The following is a 19,964-nucleotide window of genomic DNA, read 5'->3' as shown; positions in this document are numbered from 1 at the left end:
TATTACATTCTTCGATTGCCATCCGTGCACTGAGACTAACTGAATATACAGCTTGGCCTTTTTGGATTTTGATCCAAGTGCTTAAAATCAAGTTTTACCACAGCAGGATCAAATAAAAACATTTATCTGCTGCTTGAGATTAAACGTTTAGAATGACAGTATCTTTGGTATTTGTAAAAATAAGTCCTGTTCTGAGCACGTCTCCACATTCAGATCCCATTAAAGAGAGTATAAAAGAAAACAATGAATTTTTTTGGTTTTTAGTTAGTTTTGATTTAGATTAGGATATATATTTTAAGAAAGCCACATTATGATGACTCAAACACTGGCATCAATGGAAGTGCCGCAAACCGTAAAGCTAAAACACTTAATGAACTAAACGCCAAAGGTTGCAGCTTAACTTAAGATATGTTCATAAGATGCTTCTGATCATTGATCAGGTACTATATCTTCCCCCGTGCATTAAAAAAAAAAAAAAAAAAAAAAAAAAATGCCACTGACAAAAATGAACAAGCAAAGCGAATGACGGCGTGTCAAGCCCTGTGTGGTCCAGCCTCTGGTTCTGCAGCACAAATCACGCAGGCAAAAGTGGATTTGGACCAGAAAGGCTATGATTAAAAACTGGCTGCTGTGATTATGTTGTTGGCACAGTCTATAACAAATGAGGTAGATGTGTGTTCACTATATATTCCCTTCTTTGGTAAAACAATACAAAATAGAAAGAAAAAAAAAAATCCAGTGATTTGTCGAAAAAACATTTTCAAGTGGCTTCACAATAAAAATAATAGAAATGAAATAAATGAGGTATATCTTGTTTTCATCATCTATTATCCGTGTACAGGTTTGCAGGATTTGTGAGGTATCGGGCTGCAATATGACTTTTCTCTTTAAATAAAAGCGATGTTGCTGAAAGCACTGAAACAGCCCAAGTTTCAAGACGAAAGGAAGAGATAGAAGTAATAATAAATACAACTTGAAATCGTCTACGCAATTCTAAAAATAAAAATGACACAATAAGCTCCTCCCATTTCCTTACCAACAGAAAAGAGAAGAAAAAGAAAAGAGTGAATGGAGAATGGAATAAAGGACGAGAGGTGAACTCCCAAATGCAAGTGCATTGTTTAAAGCGTAATGAAAATTGGATTCTATTCACAACAGAGATATCACCTCATGAACTGCTGCCGAAGATGAGCCTGTTCACGGCACATCGTTTTCTTCTCAAGAGCCTCTCAATCGTTTTTTTATGATCGCAGTCACGTCGCAATATCGTTTGACCCTTGACTTCTGAAACCTGTATTAACCGGCGTGACCCGTTTTTTTCCGTCTACTAAACCGTTTAATGAACACCTAAAACTCTTTGCTATAAAACACGGGCTGAGGTGGTGGAAAATCATTAAACACTGTCGACAAGTGTTCCCCAAATAACTCACTAATCAATGGAATATATTTCGCCACGGCCGCAGGCCAAAACCAGTCGTGAGAGAATATAATAGACATAATCCTGTCTGCTTTCCTCCGTATCAAGCTATACGTGAGCTTTAAAGATTAAAAAGTGTGCACTGCTTTGATGGATATAATGATATCTTTGCTTTACATAAACATAGTGATACAGTAAATAACTTTTTCTCCCTGACTATTTGATGCCCAAGTTTAATGGGATGTGCTTTGCTTCAAATCAAGATATTAATTTTCCGCTTGATAATTAATTTTGGTATTTGGCATCAGATGGTGGTGATAAAACTCTGTAACGTTATCAAATAAACCACTAATGATGTTCTTATTCTCTTTGGTAATAGCTGATAGTAGCTCTTGCGGTTTGATTCAAGATGCCAAAACGTCAGGATCAGTGTAAGAAAGTCAGGAAAGTGAAGAATCTTGCTTAGATGCAACATTCAAGCAAGCCATCTTTGTCTTGAGGAACATCCCGTCCTCCTTGTGTTCATGGCATTGTCACGCAGTACGTTTGAGTCGCTCCACACTGAACAAGAACAAAATTACAAGCTGCAACTTTGCTGCATATGTAATTGTACCACACTTCAAATGTTGGCGCTCAGCCTTTTGTTTTTAATGGAAGTGATGGACGCTCCTGTTCGGATTGCAGGAGGAGGGTTAGAAAAAACGGTAAAAAGTGTACATTGTACATTGAAGGAGACTGAAAAAAAATCTGGTCCAGCAGAATGACCTAAAGACCCTGCCTTGTCTGACGTCAGGGCGAGTTGAGTGAGGGTGTTGTGGGCCAGGAAAAAAAGCTCAAGCTCAAGGGGAGGTGGCTGGTCCGTGTGAGGAGGCGGTGGAGGAGGAAGAGGAGGACGGCTGCATCTGGGTGCTGAGCCCTGGGCTGCTGCTCTTTCCCTGAGAGCTGTGTTGGTGATGGACTCGCTGGCTGCCTGGCATGAAACCTATGGCTGGCTTACGGGCGAACAGGACCCCTGCAGTCACACATGTTTAGAGTTAGTTTCAAAGCATATGAACACCTAAAACTCCTCTACATACTGTAACACAACATCAGCAGTTACTGAATCAGATTGTTTATATTTTAAAAAATTACATTTAAATGCAATTAGCATTATTATTAAATGGAAGCCTGTTTCCGCCACTGAATAAAAAATAAATAAGGTAATTGCGACTTTTTTTCTTACAATTCTGACCTTTTTTTTTTACTCAGAATTGTTAGATATGAAGTTGCAATTCTGAGAAATAGTCAGAACTGTGAGATATAAACTCACAATTCGGACTTTTTTCCCCCAGAATTTCGAGTTTATATTTCACAATTGTGACTTTATAACATGCAATAGTGTCGCAATTCTGAGAAATAAAGTCAGAATTGTGATATAAACTCACAATTCTGACTTAACTCATAACTGCATTATAGGTCACAATTGCGAGATATAAAAGTTTATATATTGCAATTGTCTTTTTTCTCAGAATTGCGAGGTTATGTCTTGCAATTCTGACTTTATAACATGCAATTGTGAGCTATTAAGTTTATATCTCACAATTCTGAGAACATAGTCTTTTTCCCCCTCAAATTGGACTTTATAACGCAATTTATATCTCTTAATTCTGACTTCATTTCTCAGAACTGTAAGATATAAACTCACAATTGTGAGTTATAAAGTTGTAATTCTGAGAAATTAAGTCGTAATTTTGAGAAATAAAGTCGTAACTTTGAGAAATAAAGTCACAATTCTGAGAAATAAAGTCAGAATTGCAGAATAAAGTTTTTAGATTTGTTTATAAGTCGCAACTGTGAATTTGTTCTCAGAATTGCAAGGTTATATCTTGCATTTCTGACTTTATAACATGCAATTGTGAGCTATTAAGTCTTGTGAGAATTGTAAGATATAAACTTGCAATTCTGAGAACATATCAGTGTTTTTCACCTTTATAACACAATTTATATCTCGCAAATCTGACTTCATTTCTCAGAATTGTAAGATATAAACTCACAATTTTGAGTAATAAAGTTGAAATTCTGAGAAATGAAGTCATAATTGCAGAATAAAGTCTCAGAATTGTTTATATATCGCAACTGTGAATTTGTTAAATCTCGCATTTCTGACATAACATGCAATTGAGCGATTAAGTCTTGTGAGAACTGTGAGATATAAAAGCGCAATTCTGAGAACATAGTCTTTTTTCACTTCAAATTAGACTTTTTAGACAATTGCGAGTTTATATCACAATTTTGAGAAAAAAAGTCAGAATTGCAAGATATAAATCACAATTGCGAGAAAAAGTCAGAATTGCAAAATACAAACTCGCATTTGCGAGAAAAAGTCAAGAGTTTTATCTCAAAATTCTGACTATTTCTCGCAATTGCAAGTTTATATTACGCAATTCTGAAAAAAAGTCAGAATACTAGTTTGTATCTCAGAATTCTGACTTTTTTGTGAGATACAAACTCGTTCTAACTTTTTATCTCAAAATTGTGTGATTTAAACTTGCAATTGTGAGAAATAGTCAGAATTTTCAGAATTTTGAGTGGTGGAAACAGGCTTCCATATTATTATGATCACAGATAATTTCATGCAACAATACTAACATAGTCAAAAAAAAAAAAAGTAAAACTAAAACATGTTTTTGTATGTGATCAGCACACCCTTGCGCAAGCCGCTCCTATATTTTTTTTTATCAATTTGCACAATACTTGAGACGCAGTACTCTGATGAAGTGCCTGATGTCTGTATATTAAGTATCTAACTTTTTGTTAAAATCCACATTAAAAATGAATATGCACACTAATTTTTTTAAGGATATGAAGACAGTTAATTAAACATTCAGTTTGAAAAAATGACATGAAATTCTCATGAATTAAATTAAGTACATATATTAAACATTTTCTGAGACTATAATTTCAGACATGATAGGATTGAAAGGCAACTAAATCATAATTCAAGCAAATCATAGTTTGTTTTACTTTCATGTCTTTGAACATAAGCCTGTCAGTGGCGATCCAAAAACAAAGAATTTAAGCAATTGAATTCATAATTTTGATTGAATAATTTTTCATATATTTATTTATGCTAAAGTCATCCGCCATAGGAAAAAACGAAGCTGTATGTTCAAGGGCTGCACAAATTTACAGGGAAAAGCCTTGAGTAAAAAACGGATGCCACTTCAACTTGATCTCCTGAAACGTTCCCCGCAAGCTTATGAGCCATCTTCTAGTAATTACTGTCTCTCGCAATTCTGAGAAATTAAGTCGTAATTTTGAGAAATAAAGTCGTAACTTTGAGAAATAAAGTCACAATTCTGAGAAATAAAGTCAGAATTGCAGAATAAAGTTTTTAGATTTGTTTATATATCGCAACTGTGAATTTGTTCTCAGAATTGCAAGGTTATATCTTGCATTTCTGACTTTATAACATGCAATTGTGAGCTATTAAGTCTTGTGAGAATTGTAAGATATAAACTTGCAATTCTGAGAACATATCAGTGTTTTTCACCTTTATAACACAATTTATATAATTTTTCATATATTTATTTATGCTAAAGTCATCCGCTACAGAAAAAAACGAAGCTGTATGTTCAAGGGCTGCACAAATTTACAGGGAAAAGCCTTGAGTAAAAAACGGATGCCACTTCAACTTGATCTCCTGAAATGTTCCCCGCAAGCTTATGAGCCATCTTCTAGTAATTACTGTCTCTCGCACATCAGGCACAAGCACTGTATCTAGCTAAGGCGGAGGGCCTTTCTCTCGGGCACGAAAGACAATAAGCTCCATCGACCTCCTGGCGCCCAGGCCCAATTTTAAGATATTTAACTTTTTTAACTCTATTGGACTTGCCACTTCATTACGATGGATTTTATAGCAAAGACATCAAATTGTGTGGAGGACTAAGCGAGGGGGTGCTGCTATAACTTATTGAATTTCCTGCCTGCAATTACATCAGCAAACGGCGCTCTATTTACCTGTGTAGACAACCCCATTTATTTCTATTGACATGTTGATGCTGCTAATGCCGTTGGTAGACAGGTTCAATGCAGTCTCTTGTCTATCATCTGTCAAGAGAGGAGCCAGAGAGCGAGGAAGAGAAAAACTCAATATGAGCATTTATAAAAGGAACACAAGAAGCAAGAGAAGCGTGCCACCAACTATCGGTGATAACTCATGAGTGACAGGATAAGGAGGGGTTTATTAAAAGAGTCGCAGGGGGGAGGGAGGCCACTACTGTCAAAAAGATGGGGCTTTCGCTTCTCCAGATAGAGAACGCCACACTCCGTCTGTATCAGAAATACAACATTTCTTCAATGCAATTAAACAACTTATTCATACATTAAGTAGGAGACTGTTAGATTCGCTACTCATGTGGTATAAATCACACACACGAGAGGATTCACATTTCCAAGAAGTCAGCGACTGTCAGGACTTTCAGTTGTCATTACTGTGGATATCTGTGCAGGTTAACACAAAATAACATTTAATATAATCTTTAAATTGCAGAGGGTTTATGTGTGTGAAAGTCCTACCCAGCGTTATACAATTATGCTACATTTTGTCCCACCGTATAAAGGAGCTCTTGTTTTATGGCTGGTATAAGTGCAACAGTCATGCAGAAGACAACAAAACACATTACTCATGAGCAGCCTGCAATCATGGCACACACTCTGTCATTATGTGAATGAAGGTGCACTGAAATCATTAACATTAGACAAACGGCTCCACAGAAATCACTTTTCTTCATCAGGAAAGTTTCACCATTCATTTACACTCAATTAGATTAGATAGTTTTATTTTTAGAAAACGTCTCATACACCCTTATCATTCTCTGACACAGGGAACAACTTATTATAGTGTTATAAAATAAAATTTGTCATTCATAAACAAGCACAAAAACACGTTTTTTTTTTTTTTTGTCTCACAGGAGACAATTATATTAAAATAAAATATTTTTCTAAACTGTTAATCATTTTCATACATTTAAAGGAGGCAGGGTTAACCTTACTTATAGTACTCAACACTGATTACTGTCAAGACTTTCAAAATCACTTGAATGTAATTATAATAATTTAATTTTAAAGCACAGCCAGTTAAGATATAGTTTAATAGCTATGATACTGTTTTTTTGCACAGCTATGACAGAAAACACTGGCATCTAACAATGCATTGAAAAAAACTATTAATCTTAAAAAATAAAGCACTTACACAAACCTAAATAAAAGTTATCAAATAATCATGTGTCCTAAACTCCTAAAACATTAGTGTCTGGTATTTTAAACCAGTCCAATTTTGGTAAGAAATCAATCAAATCTGTATTTGTGTGAAAATATTTAGATGTAACCCCCGTTTGTAATCAATAACATTTTCATAAGTAACTGTAATTTAATTACACATTTTTCTCAGTAAATTCATTTTGCAATTAAAAATGTAACTAGTTATTCCCCGACACTGATTATTAATTAAATATTTTTTATGAATTCCTTCAGGTTGATAAGGGAAACTTTGAAGGCAATGTTATGGCAGTCAACAGAGCTGCTGTTGGCTATTTATGATCCTCACTCAGCCCTGAATATATAAACTCCACTGCCCTAATCTACATAATTTGACCCATAATTCCCTCTCTTATGTCACTACTAACTTTACAGGTCTTTCTAGAAAAACGCTTAACTTTATTGCCATTTATATCATATTTACACACAAGTCTTCAAACGGCTAACATTTTATTGATCTTTTAAGTTGCTGTTATGAAAAAAAAATACTGTTGAAGTCAATGGGGATTACCCACATTCTTTAATATATCTTTTATGTTCAACAGAATTTATGAAAGAATTTTTTGGGTGAACTATCATTTACATTTGTGCCTTTAAGGAATAGTTCACCCAAAAATGAAAATTCTGTCATTAATTACTGACCCACATGTTGTTCCAAAGCTGTAAGACTTCCATTCATCTTTGTAACACGAATTAAGATATTTTTGATGAAATCCGAGAGCTTTCTGACCCTGCATAGACAGCAATCCTACTACCATGTTCAAGGCCCAGAATGGTAGTAAGTAATCATTAAAATATTCCCTGTGACATCTGTGCTTCAACCGTAGACTGACACAGAAGAGAAGATATAGTTGAATAAAGTTGCTATTTTTGTTTTCTTATCGCACAGATAGTATTCATATTATAGTTTCATAACATTATGGTTGAACTACCGATGTCACATGGACTATTTTAACCATGTCCTTACTACATTTTTTGGCCTTCAAAGTGTCAGTTGTGTTGCTGTCTATGCAGAGTCAGAAAGCTCTGGGATTTCATCAAAAATACCTTAATTTGTGTTCCAAAGATGATTAAAGATGAATAATTAATGACAGAATTTTCATTTTTGAGTGAACTATCCCTTTAAGGAGAGACACTGCAGGCAAAAACACCTGTCAAGTTTGAGACTTTGGGCTTTTTGGTTTTTCATATAGTGTTTTTTTCAGACTAGTGGAAAGAAGACATCCAAAAGACACTGTTAAGTGTTTCTTTTATAGCACTTTATCTATTTGTGTCAGTAGATTTTAATTACAATCCATAGTTTTAATTTAGTTTTCTCAAAATGAGTTTTTTCTCCTACACTGAGCCATAATTCTCTACTTCAGTAGCACTTACACACACACCAAACTTTACATTTTTATTCCTGTCTATATTCTGAAGGTTTTTACAGAGGGATTTGTTCATATATCATTAGCTTGATTCTATACAACATTTTATTCCCCCCAAAATGGTAAAAATCATTGTTTTTGTCTGTTCCAAGTATTTTAAAAATTATGGAGTGACAAAATGAGATAACCAAAATTCCTTCTGTAAAAACATTTGACTCTAATATGTCAAAAAATTAAACAAGAATTCTGAAACTGACTTCATCCACTGTTTAGATTTTTGGACTAGAAATGTATGCAAATTAGCCCATATTTCATTAAATAATGCTTAATTTGCATATTTAAACCTAACATTTTAGAAAACTTGTAATACAAAAAATGTTTGCAATTATCAATGTAACCAAATAACTAGGTAAGTATGATGATAACTATTAGTTAATTTTTTTTTACCCTATTCACCTGCAGTGTCTCGCCTTAAAAAGTTATAATAAAGACATTTTTGTGAAACATATACTGGAGAAGCATCTCTGCACCCACCTCTATTGTTCAGTTTGATGTTCATGGGTAGCTGGGTTGCCATGGCGAAGAGATTCTGCTGTAATGCATGTTGCATTATCCTCTGCTGCTCCTCTGCCATGAGCATCACTTTCTTCTCCGGCGGCTCTCCAGACTCCAGCTTCTCCCGCAGCTGCTCCAACGCGGCCGCCTGAACCGCTGCTGCAGCTGCGGCCTGAGCCGCAGCCGCCTGGGCTGCACTGTGGTGGCTGGCCAAAGACACAGGGATACCCACCCTGTTAGTCAGGCAGTTGGACAGCATGGAGTCTTCTGTGGAGAAAGAAAGCATCATGAAGTCTGTGCGTAAAACTTTTTTTGGGTGACAGTACACTAACAACAAAACAAAAATAGTGGAGCATCTAACATCCCAAATCTTAAAAAAATCTACCAACAAAGAAATTTCCTACAATTTTTAGTAGTGTATGGTTTACCCATAATTTATGCTCTATACTTTGAAATTCTTTTTTTTACTTTTGAGCTCATTTTTACAATGTTTAATTTTCCCACACTTGATTTTGAATTTTCAAACACTTATTAATAGTGAAGCATAACAATTGAAAATGTATCACAAATAAACGTAACACAATTTTTAAATCATAACTTATTTGTTGTTTTGGGTTGATTAATTAGTTGATTAATTTAATGTTGAAATTTTTTGATTATACTTACAGTACTGTTCAACAGTTTGGGGATGATAAATTTTCCATGTTTTTTCATTAGTAAATACAGAAATTTTTGTGAAATATTATTGGGTCAAAGACGTTAAGATGTCCACATCAAAAGAAATTTACAAAAGTGATTTTAGATCCATAGAAAGCACATTAAATGTAAGCAAAGTGTCTACTTTTATGGTTTAAAATATGTTTTTGGAGAATGTAAAATTTTTACATTGTCATTCAATGTAACACAATATATTTGTAAAATTTCAAACTACATTCTTATTCTGACTTGTACATATAAAAATATATAAAAGAATAAGGAAGCATATTAAATTTGATTGTGTTTTAAATAGGTAACAATTTCGTACTGACAAATGGGCAAAACCTAGGATATTGGCAGAAAAATAAAAACGCAATTAAATTAAACAAAATACGTTTTAATTTTTTTTTTGGAAAAACAACAATTTAAAGCAGTATTACACTTACTGTTTTTATGCTTAAACCCTTTTTCTTCTTTTACCCTATTACAATCTAAAGTTATTTTCAAATCAGTCTAATATGCTGATTTGGTGCTCAAGAAACATTTATCATTATTATTATTATACATGACGAGTAATATTCCTTGATGAATAAAACAGCATTTATTTGAAAAAAACAAAAACAAAACATAAATACCATTATAAATGTCCTTACTGTCACTTTTGATCAATTAAAGCATCCTTTTCATCCTTTTAGACAAATCTTACTGACCACACATTTTCGAAAATTTTGAATGGTTATTGTATTTTATTCTTTTTTTATGTTTTTATTTTATTTATCTGATTTTAATTTTGATACTGTAGACTTGATTCACTTAAAATTGATACTTAAATTTTTTTATTCTGAAATGGTTTTGCAAATTAAAAGGAATTTTTCAGTAATATGAATACAGGATTTTATTCTACAAATTTAGGTTTAGAAATAAGCTGCAATAACATCCTCACAGGGAAGTATGAGTATGAAACACAAGTCATGGGGTCTATTTAAAGCTGCTTTGTAAACACTATAAATACTGTCAGATTCATAAGGCTCTTTGATCCTTAAAGTTGCGTGACTTGTCTTTTTCCATATGGGCACATTACTGAATCATGAAGCAGCCCATGTCTCTTTGTGTTTCATTGCTCCTGCTGGTGTGATGCGGAAACTGGCAGAGTGGGCAAGAGGAAGTCCTGCAAGCTGTTTCCTGTCCGATCTGATGACCATTCAGGCCACGGCGTGGAATAAGCGTGAGTAAGATGTGGCAGTGTTATTGTGTAAGAGAGATGACTTCTCCTTTGGAGGATCTAGGTTGTAATTACATGGTCTGCAATAACATTCTATTTCCTGATAGTAAGGAATAACATTTTTCTTTCTCTTTCTTTTCAGAAATCAACAATCAATAGAATGCTATTGCTTCTTAGTGTTTTTTATTTTTTATTTTTTATATCATTCATAATTAAATTTTCATTTTTATTATTTGATCTATTTATCTTTGCAGGGCTCAAGACTAACTTTTTGCATTGGTTACATTGGTGCGCCTAACTTTTTTTCTTAGGTGCATCAGCACAAAAGTTATTTGCACAACAGTTTTACAAGTTCACATTTTTTTAATCGCTGTCCATGTCCATATTGACTTGAAAATGATTAACTAACAATTAGGCTTATTTGAAACACAATTCTACAAGAAAGGTAGCTTACTGAAAAAGTGTTGGTCCTTAAAGTGCTTCACTGAGCTGAAATTTAAACTTAAAATTTCTCTGGCACGGAATCGGACTCGATCGTATGTGGCTCATTATCTAATGCCATCTCCGGACCAGGGTTATGATTTTTGGACGGATCAGGCCTTAACTAAACATTCTTAACGAAAAAGCACTTGTGCTCCTAACTTAAAAAAATGAGGAGCACAGTCAAAATTTCAGGAGCACATTCTAAACAATAATCAAAAAATCTGATAAAAAAATTATTCTTCCCATTACGAGGTGATATTTGACTCCCTAAAGTGACTTACAGGAGAATTTTGTTTTTACCTTTTCATGTGTTTAATGAGGCTCAGAGGTGGCATAAGTGCAATCAAATTCATAAATTCACGTTGAGATATAAATTGAGTTTTAAATATAAAATTTTGAATACAGAAATATTAAATGATTTAAATAACTGAAAAGATCCGCCAGCAGGTGGCGGCAAGACACTGATTTAATTGCTGAATCATATCAATCATTTGATTCATTCGAACGGCTGGTTCATTCAGGAATAAAGCAAGTGACTGTCTTTATGAATGGGAAATTGAATAATTTCACTAGATTCGTTTAAAAACGCACATTCAATCATAAATGAAACACTGCTGCGTTTGAGTGAAGATGTGCAGTGTCTCAGTTGTGACTTGTTTCAGACTACTTTTGGCGACGAAATAGAGCAAAATCAATAGTGTTATAGTCAGACAATGTAAGTCACTTAATAATAACTTCTTGTTTATTTAACTGTTGTATTAAATCAATATCTTATTTATAAACTCCCTTAAAAATTATTCAAAGTTGTCACTCATCTTAGTTTGCAATCTCACAAAGCTCTTTTATAATTAACGGAGCTCTCTATACTGCATAATCAGTCTCCTTTTTACACTCTTTTTACACTTTGTTTATGAAATGATTTGTGAGATTTGTCAGCAAATTTGTTTGTTAATACATTACTCAACATTGCAAAAACACAGAGAAACCATTGAAGCTCCCCTGAGTGCAAACACAAATATGCTGATTGGGTCAGTCGCACATGGTGCTCCTAAACATTTTTTCATAGTTGCACCTTTGAGAAATTAGGTCGCACTTTAGAGCCCTGCTTCATACAGCAAAGAATTATTGTGCAAATAAGGTAAAATATAATATATTCAGCTGTGAGACATTAAAATGTAACTTAGTTTAAAATTTTAACACTGAAAAAAACAAAAAACAAAAAAAACGGGGCATGATGTGAGAAAAGGAAACAAAACATACCTTTCTTGATAACAGAGGTGTGAGTCATGTGCCCGCCGTTGGGAGTAGGCATGCTGATGTGGGGCATCTGGAGTTTTGGGGAAGCCAGCAGTGTGGGGGTTCCCACGGGGGAGTAGTTGAAGAGGGTGGAGCCATAACTCTGTCTCCGCCCTTCACGACGGTTGCTGTCGATAGCTGCCTGAAGCTCCCCGGGAGAGCTCAGTCCCCGCTTTTCACATTCATAAGGATAGAGGTACTTCATATATCTGCAGACAAGAAAAGACAGAGCGTCAAGCTCGTTCTGTGATATACAACCTAATAATGACACTATTGCTCATTTACAGCTGCCCTAAAAAGTGGATACATTTTAAAAGTAAATATCAGACAGTGTTAATTTTTTCACCGATGAAAACAAGACAATAACAAAAATGAAAACTTGTTTTCAATGACAAAAACTATGATGAAAATCTATTGACATTTTCGTTAACGAATAAAAACGAGACAAAAATGTTTTTGGACGATTTAGGAAGAGATTCGTTCAGAGAAAGACAGAAAATCACTCCCTGTTCTTAACTGAGTCATTTTAGTAGCCCTAATAAAGATTAATCTAAATGTATTCATATAAATAAATGTCTGCTTGAAAGAATGAAGAATGTGCTCAACAAGGTGTTATAAAGAATGCATAATTAGCCTATATGTTTTTGTTTCTTTATGAGAAGAGGTTTCATTTAATTTTAATATAAAGGCATGTTGTGTCTCACAGCATGATAAAACCTTAATATGAAACCTACATAATGAGCTTGATAATTTTAGAGAAATGTGTAATAAATACATTACACTGTAACTAAACCCATTTGATTTTAGCTGACTAAGGCCGCGATCACACCGAACGCGTTTTTGCAGTGAGAGGCACCTTTTTTGAATGGTTTTCTGTTGGCAGTGAGCGTTCTGCGCGCTGCTTATGCGCCCCGGGCACCTCGCGTTTTCGCCACCTGCTGCGCCTCGCGTTTTTGCAGAAGCACTCTGAGCGCCTGAAGTTGAAAAAAAGCAACTCTGAGCGGAAAAACGCCTGACGTCACTCGCGTTTTTTCCATTGCCCAATCGAATGAATGGAGAGGCGGGCCTTCTGTTGTGGTGACGAAAGTTTACCGTTGCTTAAAAAGTCCGGAGACTGAAAGAAATGGAGGAGAAACTTTTGGTGTCTGTCGTGGGTAAACCGGAGCTGTATTTTTGGGGGGGGGGGGGGTTTCTGCTAATATGACAGTTTAATTAACAGCAAAAGCCAAAGATTTTAGAGCGCTCGCGTTGTAATCCTTTGATTTGACTGACAGGACAGCTGTTTTGGTCCTTGCCTAGCAACATAAAAAACCGCAGCACATTGCTCTTTTTTAAAAGTCACCAAAAAAAGGCAGTGCTGTGCGCCTCGCGTTTTTAGAACTAAAAGACGCGTTCGTTGTGATCGCGGTCTTAATCTACTGTAGATTTAGTCGACGAAAACTCGACTAAAACTAAAAACAATTCAGATGACTAAACTATGAATAAAACTAAATGGCATTTTAGTCAAAAGACTAGGACTAAAACTAAATCAAAATTTGCTTTCAGAATTAACACTGATATCAAACCAAGTGGCATCTTCAAATAAATGTTCAGGATCGACTCAGAACAAAATTCACATTTCTGAGCGTGTGGTATTTGACCAGAAAGTCTCAAAGTGATTATTATGTATGAAGTCAGTTCTCCTCAAGTTCACACAGGCGTGCTAACAGAGTAACCTCTTCTGCAGTTCATCAAATTAACTATATGTTCCACTGACACCAACAACTTTGCCTTCATTTTGAACTGTCACCCTCATATCATCATATATTTATTGCATTTTCAATGCATAGACAAACTACATCATTCACATTTTTTGGGGAAAAAAGGACTGAAACAGTACACTACAATGTAGTGAGAGAACATTCTTGCTCTCAGCAGTGCTGTGAAATTCAGATTTCTGGCATTCCTCTATTTCCATCTGTTCAGCTGTCTATGTAAAGAGCCTTTTTTTTGACTAGGTTCATGATCAACCTAATAATGGCTGCCTTCAAATTCCATTGTGTTTTCTTATGACAGCCTACAGGGCTACAGGAGAACTGGATGTCTTGGAGAGTAATGTAATTGTGTTAAATAACAGTGCTGAGAGTGGACTTGCACAAACAAGTTCGTGTGGCCCCCAAGTACGTCAACAATTTACACAGAAACAGAACCAGTACTATATTTCTGAAATGCATACAACATGATGTTTTCATGTTTTCATGATGTTTTTATATTTAGAGTTAAATGTTTGAGTCAAATGTAAAATTTACTCAAATGCAAATCTGTTGATCAGGGGTGCAAATAAGTACATTGACAACAATTAATTAATAAAATAAACTACAATTATTTTATTTATCAAGGATATATTAAATTGATCAAAACACACAGTAAAGATGTTTAAATAGATGTTATAAAAAGATTCTATTTTGACTTTAAAATAAATGTTGTTCTTTTGAACTAAACCAAAAATCTAAGAACTCTGAATAAGGTATTTTGGTTTTAAACACTAATATTAAGAAAAAATTATTTTTGAAGAGTCATGTGACACTCAAGACTGGTATAATGGCTGCTGAAATTTCAGTTTTGCCATCACACAAATAAATTACAATTTTAAAACATTAAAATATAAAACAGTTATATTAAATTCTAGTGATTTTTCCACAATATTGCTGTTTTTACTGTATTCTGATCAAATAAATTCAGCTTTCGTGAGCATAAGAGACTTCTTTCACACAAAAAAAAACAAACAAAAACAAACAAACACGTCAGATAATTTAAACACAATACTTGCTGTTTTAGATAAGTAAAACATTAGTCAAAAATCAGCTTTAGAAATCAATATATTGTCCACAGCAATCCATTTTGCAATCAAGTTTGTCAATGTGTCTTAGCGGTTGTTCACACAGGATGCGCCTTTTTACCTTAGTGAAAAATATACTAAAACGTATTTAAAATAAATTTATTTCATGCTAAGAATACTACAAAAACATTTACATATTTATGTACTTACCCTACAATTGTACTTTTGGTATACTAAACTGGTATGCTTAAACTGGACCAAATAATTTTGTATTTAATACACTTTAATTGTGCTGAAGTAGTGCTGAAGTCCAACTAAAGATATACTGAAGTATGTTTGATTGTGTTAAAGTGGAACTATTGCAAGTATTTTTAGTTGCATTTATATATCTTGATATTAAAGACGCAATCATAAATTGTACATATTGTAAATATTATTAGTATTATTATTAATATTACTAGGCTACATATGCAAAATGTCTTTGGTCATTACATTGTGTCTTACTGTTTTGAATTCTTTCACCATAAAAGCCATGTTTTTTGATAATAATCAATAGTACTATATTAAGTTAAATAGCAATATCTAGTCTTTATTAAATTCACACTGTGCTGGTTCAGTAATGTACAATTCTTGAACACCATTGTTGTTTGCTTGATGGATCTCCATTTTTCTATACAAATGTATCTCTTTAAAACATCTTTCTTACTCCTACCAAACACCTTCAAAAACACTCTCCTCTTCACTCTCTGTATTTTAAAAGCAGATAATAGAATTGGACAAGATAGACAAGAATCAACTGGCAGTTATCAACAGGTTGTTCCTGTCTGAAGTTATCGCACTCACTGTGTTCGGAGGGTGAAAGCCGCACTGGTGATGGAGGTAGGGAGGTTCAGGCCTTTGGTAATCTCGCGCCATATTTTCTTATTGATGACTTCCACTAAGCCGCCTTTTTCGGTGACAAGCTTGTAGAGAGTGTAGAGATCCAACACCTGCTTGGCCATGATAGGAATCCGATTCACTGGAGTCCCTGCAGGAGCCGGGGAAAAAAGCACAATATCCACAATCAATGCCATTAACTCAAGCTCATTGACGGGCCTCTCGGCCGCTTATAAGGCCAATCAGTCAAGCATAAGTAAAACGTCCGACAGCTTCCCACTCCACTTAGCAAAAATATCACTTTTTGCCTTCACTCAAAGGTCTGCGCTGTCTGTTTCGTCTCTGGTTAAAAAAGACCTGTAGCTTCTTGTTTGGAGAACGAGTAGAGTAAAATCTCAAAGTGGAAATCATTTATCATGATCTAATATGCACCATCAAGCCTGAATAGCAGTTGGAGATAATCATTTTGACTATAAAGAGCAAATGGCTTTTGAAAAGAGAACAAAAGTTGCCAAACACCTAAACTCTCGGATGTCGATGCTTAAACACTGCTCTCCTTTCCTTTGCCAGTTCATTTGGTGAATGGAAAAAAAACCTTGGTGATAATTTGTGCTCACGATTTAATGTTAGGTTGTAATGTGCGAAGAGGATAAGCCCTTTGTGTGCATCTGAGACCGCCTGACCTCAAGATAATTAACCTGTATTTTGCTGATAGAGTTCTATTGTGCCCATTGGATTTGCCATAATAGCAATCAATACGCAGAGAAATATAGAGCAAACAACAGCAAGCAGAGCCACGGTCTGAAAAGAGCAAGGAGAGTAGAGCTATGGTCTATCAAGGTAAAAACACATCAATTAAGACTTGTAATTACGGCTTCATTTTGCCTCTCTGGCATGTGAACTAAGAGACACTATTAAAACTAAAGATTTATCTGCCTTCTCTCTGAGACAATGCTGGCATTAGATCTAAAGTAGCACAAACGTCTAAAACAATCGATTGATGTTTCTAACTTCTCCTCAAACTGACCACACAAGTCACTGAAGTAAAAGTAAGCATCAAGGGTGTTGATTTAAAAAACCTGAAATGGTTTAGAGTGCTGGTTCTCAACTGGATTTGATTCGGAGCCCTTGAACTGGAAATCGAGTAATGAGCCAACACGGTACCGATATTTTAATTGAACAAACTTAAGAAACTGTCTGTATGTAATTAAAATAATTACTTTAAATAAAATGAATCTTGATCTAGAAGACTGTGGTTGGCAAACAAATAAAAGCCAAAATGATGTCAGCTCTATATAACATACATATTGCACAGTTGTACTTGGGAGTGTGAAACTAATGTGTGCTTTTTTTATTTGTGATAATGTGATGAAACATGTCAAAGTGTGTGGACATTTAACATACAACGTTTATTATTCCCAGCCTATAATTCAGTCAATCAATGTGGAAGGTGTTAGCTATTTTATTAGACACCATTTTGTGGGTTTCAGTGAAAATGGCAACGAGAAAGAAGCCTTCCTCTGCAACCAAGGAGGATATTGTCATAATGGCTAAATCTGGTCAACAGACTTTAGATATAGCTCATTTGCTGAATTTGAATAGTGGCAATGTCCGCAGATTTATTGCAAAACACTTGTGAAACAGGTACTAAGCGGAATAGGTCAGTCAAAGAAGACTCTAGTAGGTAATCCTCATTGTGTAACTGCTTCAAAAAATAACGTATAAAGTCATGGATGTGATGTGAAATTGTGAGAAACCTTTGAGTTCATCTCACTCTGCAAGACTGTTTGGAGTCAAAACGTCTGATTTCACATCTAAGTATTATGTTTAACATACATTTATTTCATACTAAGTATAGTTCAAATCTATTAACGTATTTACTGACATATCGCTCGAGACTTTGTGTGCCATTGTACACCGAGTACAAAATGTTTCGTCCGAAATTTTTGCACGTTAAAAAATAAATACGACCTCACGTTATGTCAATTGAGTTTTCAAACTGCCTCCGAAACTTTCGTCTGTCATAAAAAATTCGGATCAGGTTCGATTTTCTGCGTTTTCGCATCCGTAACAAGCATTTTGATAGGAAAGGATGAAGAATATGAGAAAACCAAAAAAACGCATATGAAGCGTTCTCCAGTGTGGATGCAAATATAGTTATGGTTGTATTTATAGTTATCGTTATGGTGTGAACGGGCCTTTATGCTCATCAAGGCTGCATTTATTTGATCAAAAATACAGAAAAAACTGTAATATTGCAAAATGCTATTACAATATACAATTATGGTTTTTATTTTTCAGTCTTAAGTGTCACATGATGCTTCAGAAATCATTCTAATGTGCTGATTTATTATTAGAATTATCAATGCTGGTAACAGTTGTGATGCCAAATATTTTTTTGGAACCTGTGATTGTTTTTTTCAGGATTCTTTGATGCAATAATAAGTTAAAAAGAACAGCATTTATTCAAAGTATAAATTTAATTACAGATATAAACTTTAATTCAAGATATCAATTCAATTTTAATATATATTAGTATAGAAGAAACATTGTTTTACCTCGTGATAGTATTTCACAATATTATAATATAATGAGCACAAGAAACTTCTTTAAAAAACAAAAAATCTTACTGATCCCTAACTTTTGAGCAGCAGTGTATCTCTTCAGATGGACTTCAGCACAAATAAAGTGCATTAAGTACAAAATGAGTAATATTAATGGTCCAATTTAGCAGACTTTATGTATACCAGTTTAGTACAATTGCAGGCTATTTTATCAAGTAAATAAATATGTAAATGCATTTGTGTATTCTTGGCATGAAATAAATGCACCTCAAATACATTTAGTATATTTATTTTTCACTAGGGATCCCAAACAGACCATGCACACAACAAAGGTGTGCAGTGAAGGCGAATCCATTTGAAAACCTTTGGAAACTTGAATTGAAGCTGATTGTTGAATTGATGAAGTTATTTGCCTTTTTCCATTTAATTTTGTCAGTTAAATACCTTAAACTTTAACGTTTAGTCTTTTTTCTTCCAAATATAATTTATTCCTGTTTTAATCAAACTTTTAGGGTCATTAAAAGCAAATATTGGACAAATATCCACTTCTGGCCACTGTAAGTGTGTGTATGTGTATATAATAAGTGCTGGTGATTCAGGAAATAATTGAATGTGTTTTTCTAAATGCAAAGCTTCCCTCCTAACACACTCCGTAATTAACATACCTTATAATGTACAAAGTTAAAACACAATAATGTACAAATAATTATTTATTCCCATGTACAAAAGGCCGAGCGAAATGAGGCTGGAGCAATAAATAAAACCTGACTCCACAAAAGCCACCTTTGGACTGAATCTGAACCTGGATAAGCGTCTTTAAAACAAGATTTACGAGCGCTCGATTTCTGAGCTGATGTATTCATCTCCTCTAGTTCCCTGAATAAGATGCAGTGAATAAAGGCCAGTACAAGCTTTTGTCATCCCAAACAATTTGATCTGGTCATGCATCATTATGACAATGAGTGATTGTGGAGCGCAGAGAAACGTGGTTTCGCCGAGCTCACATAGCTGCCTGCTGTTAATTGCTCAGTGGCTAAAAAGGTTTAATTGAAAATGTGCTGAAGGGAATAAGCTGGTGTTGGGGCCAATCATCTATGTGGCTGCCTTCATCAGCAGTCTGCGTTTTAATCATTCACTTCAGCCAGATAATGGAAGGACAATGTGCCTGCGATTGCCTGGTCTTCCGAAGCATGAAATGAAGGGCTAATTTGTAAACACAACGCTAGAAAAAAAACTTTATCCATGTGTATGTAACAGGCAAATTGCACTGACCAACAAGCCTGAGTAAGTCCTCTATAATGTGTTTGTCAGGAACACTAGGTAGCTTTACATTACATTTATTCATTTGGCAGATGCTTTTATCCAAAGTGAT

General features: G+C 34.6%; 1 protein-coding gene across 1 annotated transcript in view; it reads right to left on the bottom strand.

The window, feature by feature from the left end:
* Positions 1-537: 537 nt before the first annotated feature.
* The window catches only part of arid3c (AT rich interactive domain 3C (BRIGHT-like)), a 92,962-nt gene continuing 73,535 nt past the window's right edge, over positions 538-19,964 (bottom strand). The window contains exons 4-8 of the mRNA XM_073841005.1: positions 15,996-16,179; positions 12,299-12,543; positions 8,617-8,904; positions 5,417-5,506; positions 538-2,429 (exon numbers count right to left, since the gene is read on the bottom strand). Coding sequence (XP_073697106.1) covers positions 2,257-2,429; positions 5,417-5,506; positions 8,617-8,904; positions 12,299-12,543; positions 15,996-16,179 — 980 coding nt within the window. The 3' untranslated portion in view covers positions 538-2,256. The remainder of the gene's footprint in view (positions 2,430-5,416; positions 5,507-8,616; positions 8,905-12,298; positions 12,544-15,995; positions 16,180-19,964) is intronic.

The sequence above is a fragment of the Garra rufa genome, chromosome 5, assembly GCF_049309525.1.
Source record: "Garra rufa chromosome 5, GarRuf1.0, whole genome shotgun sequence".
In the NCBI taxonomy this organism is placed as follows: Eukaryota; Metazoa; Chordata; class Actinopteri; order Cypriniformes; family Cyprinidae; genus Garra; species Garra rufa.
Note: the sequence above shows the minus strand (reverse complement) of the source record. Positions and strands in the feature narration are given on the sequence as shown.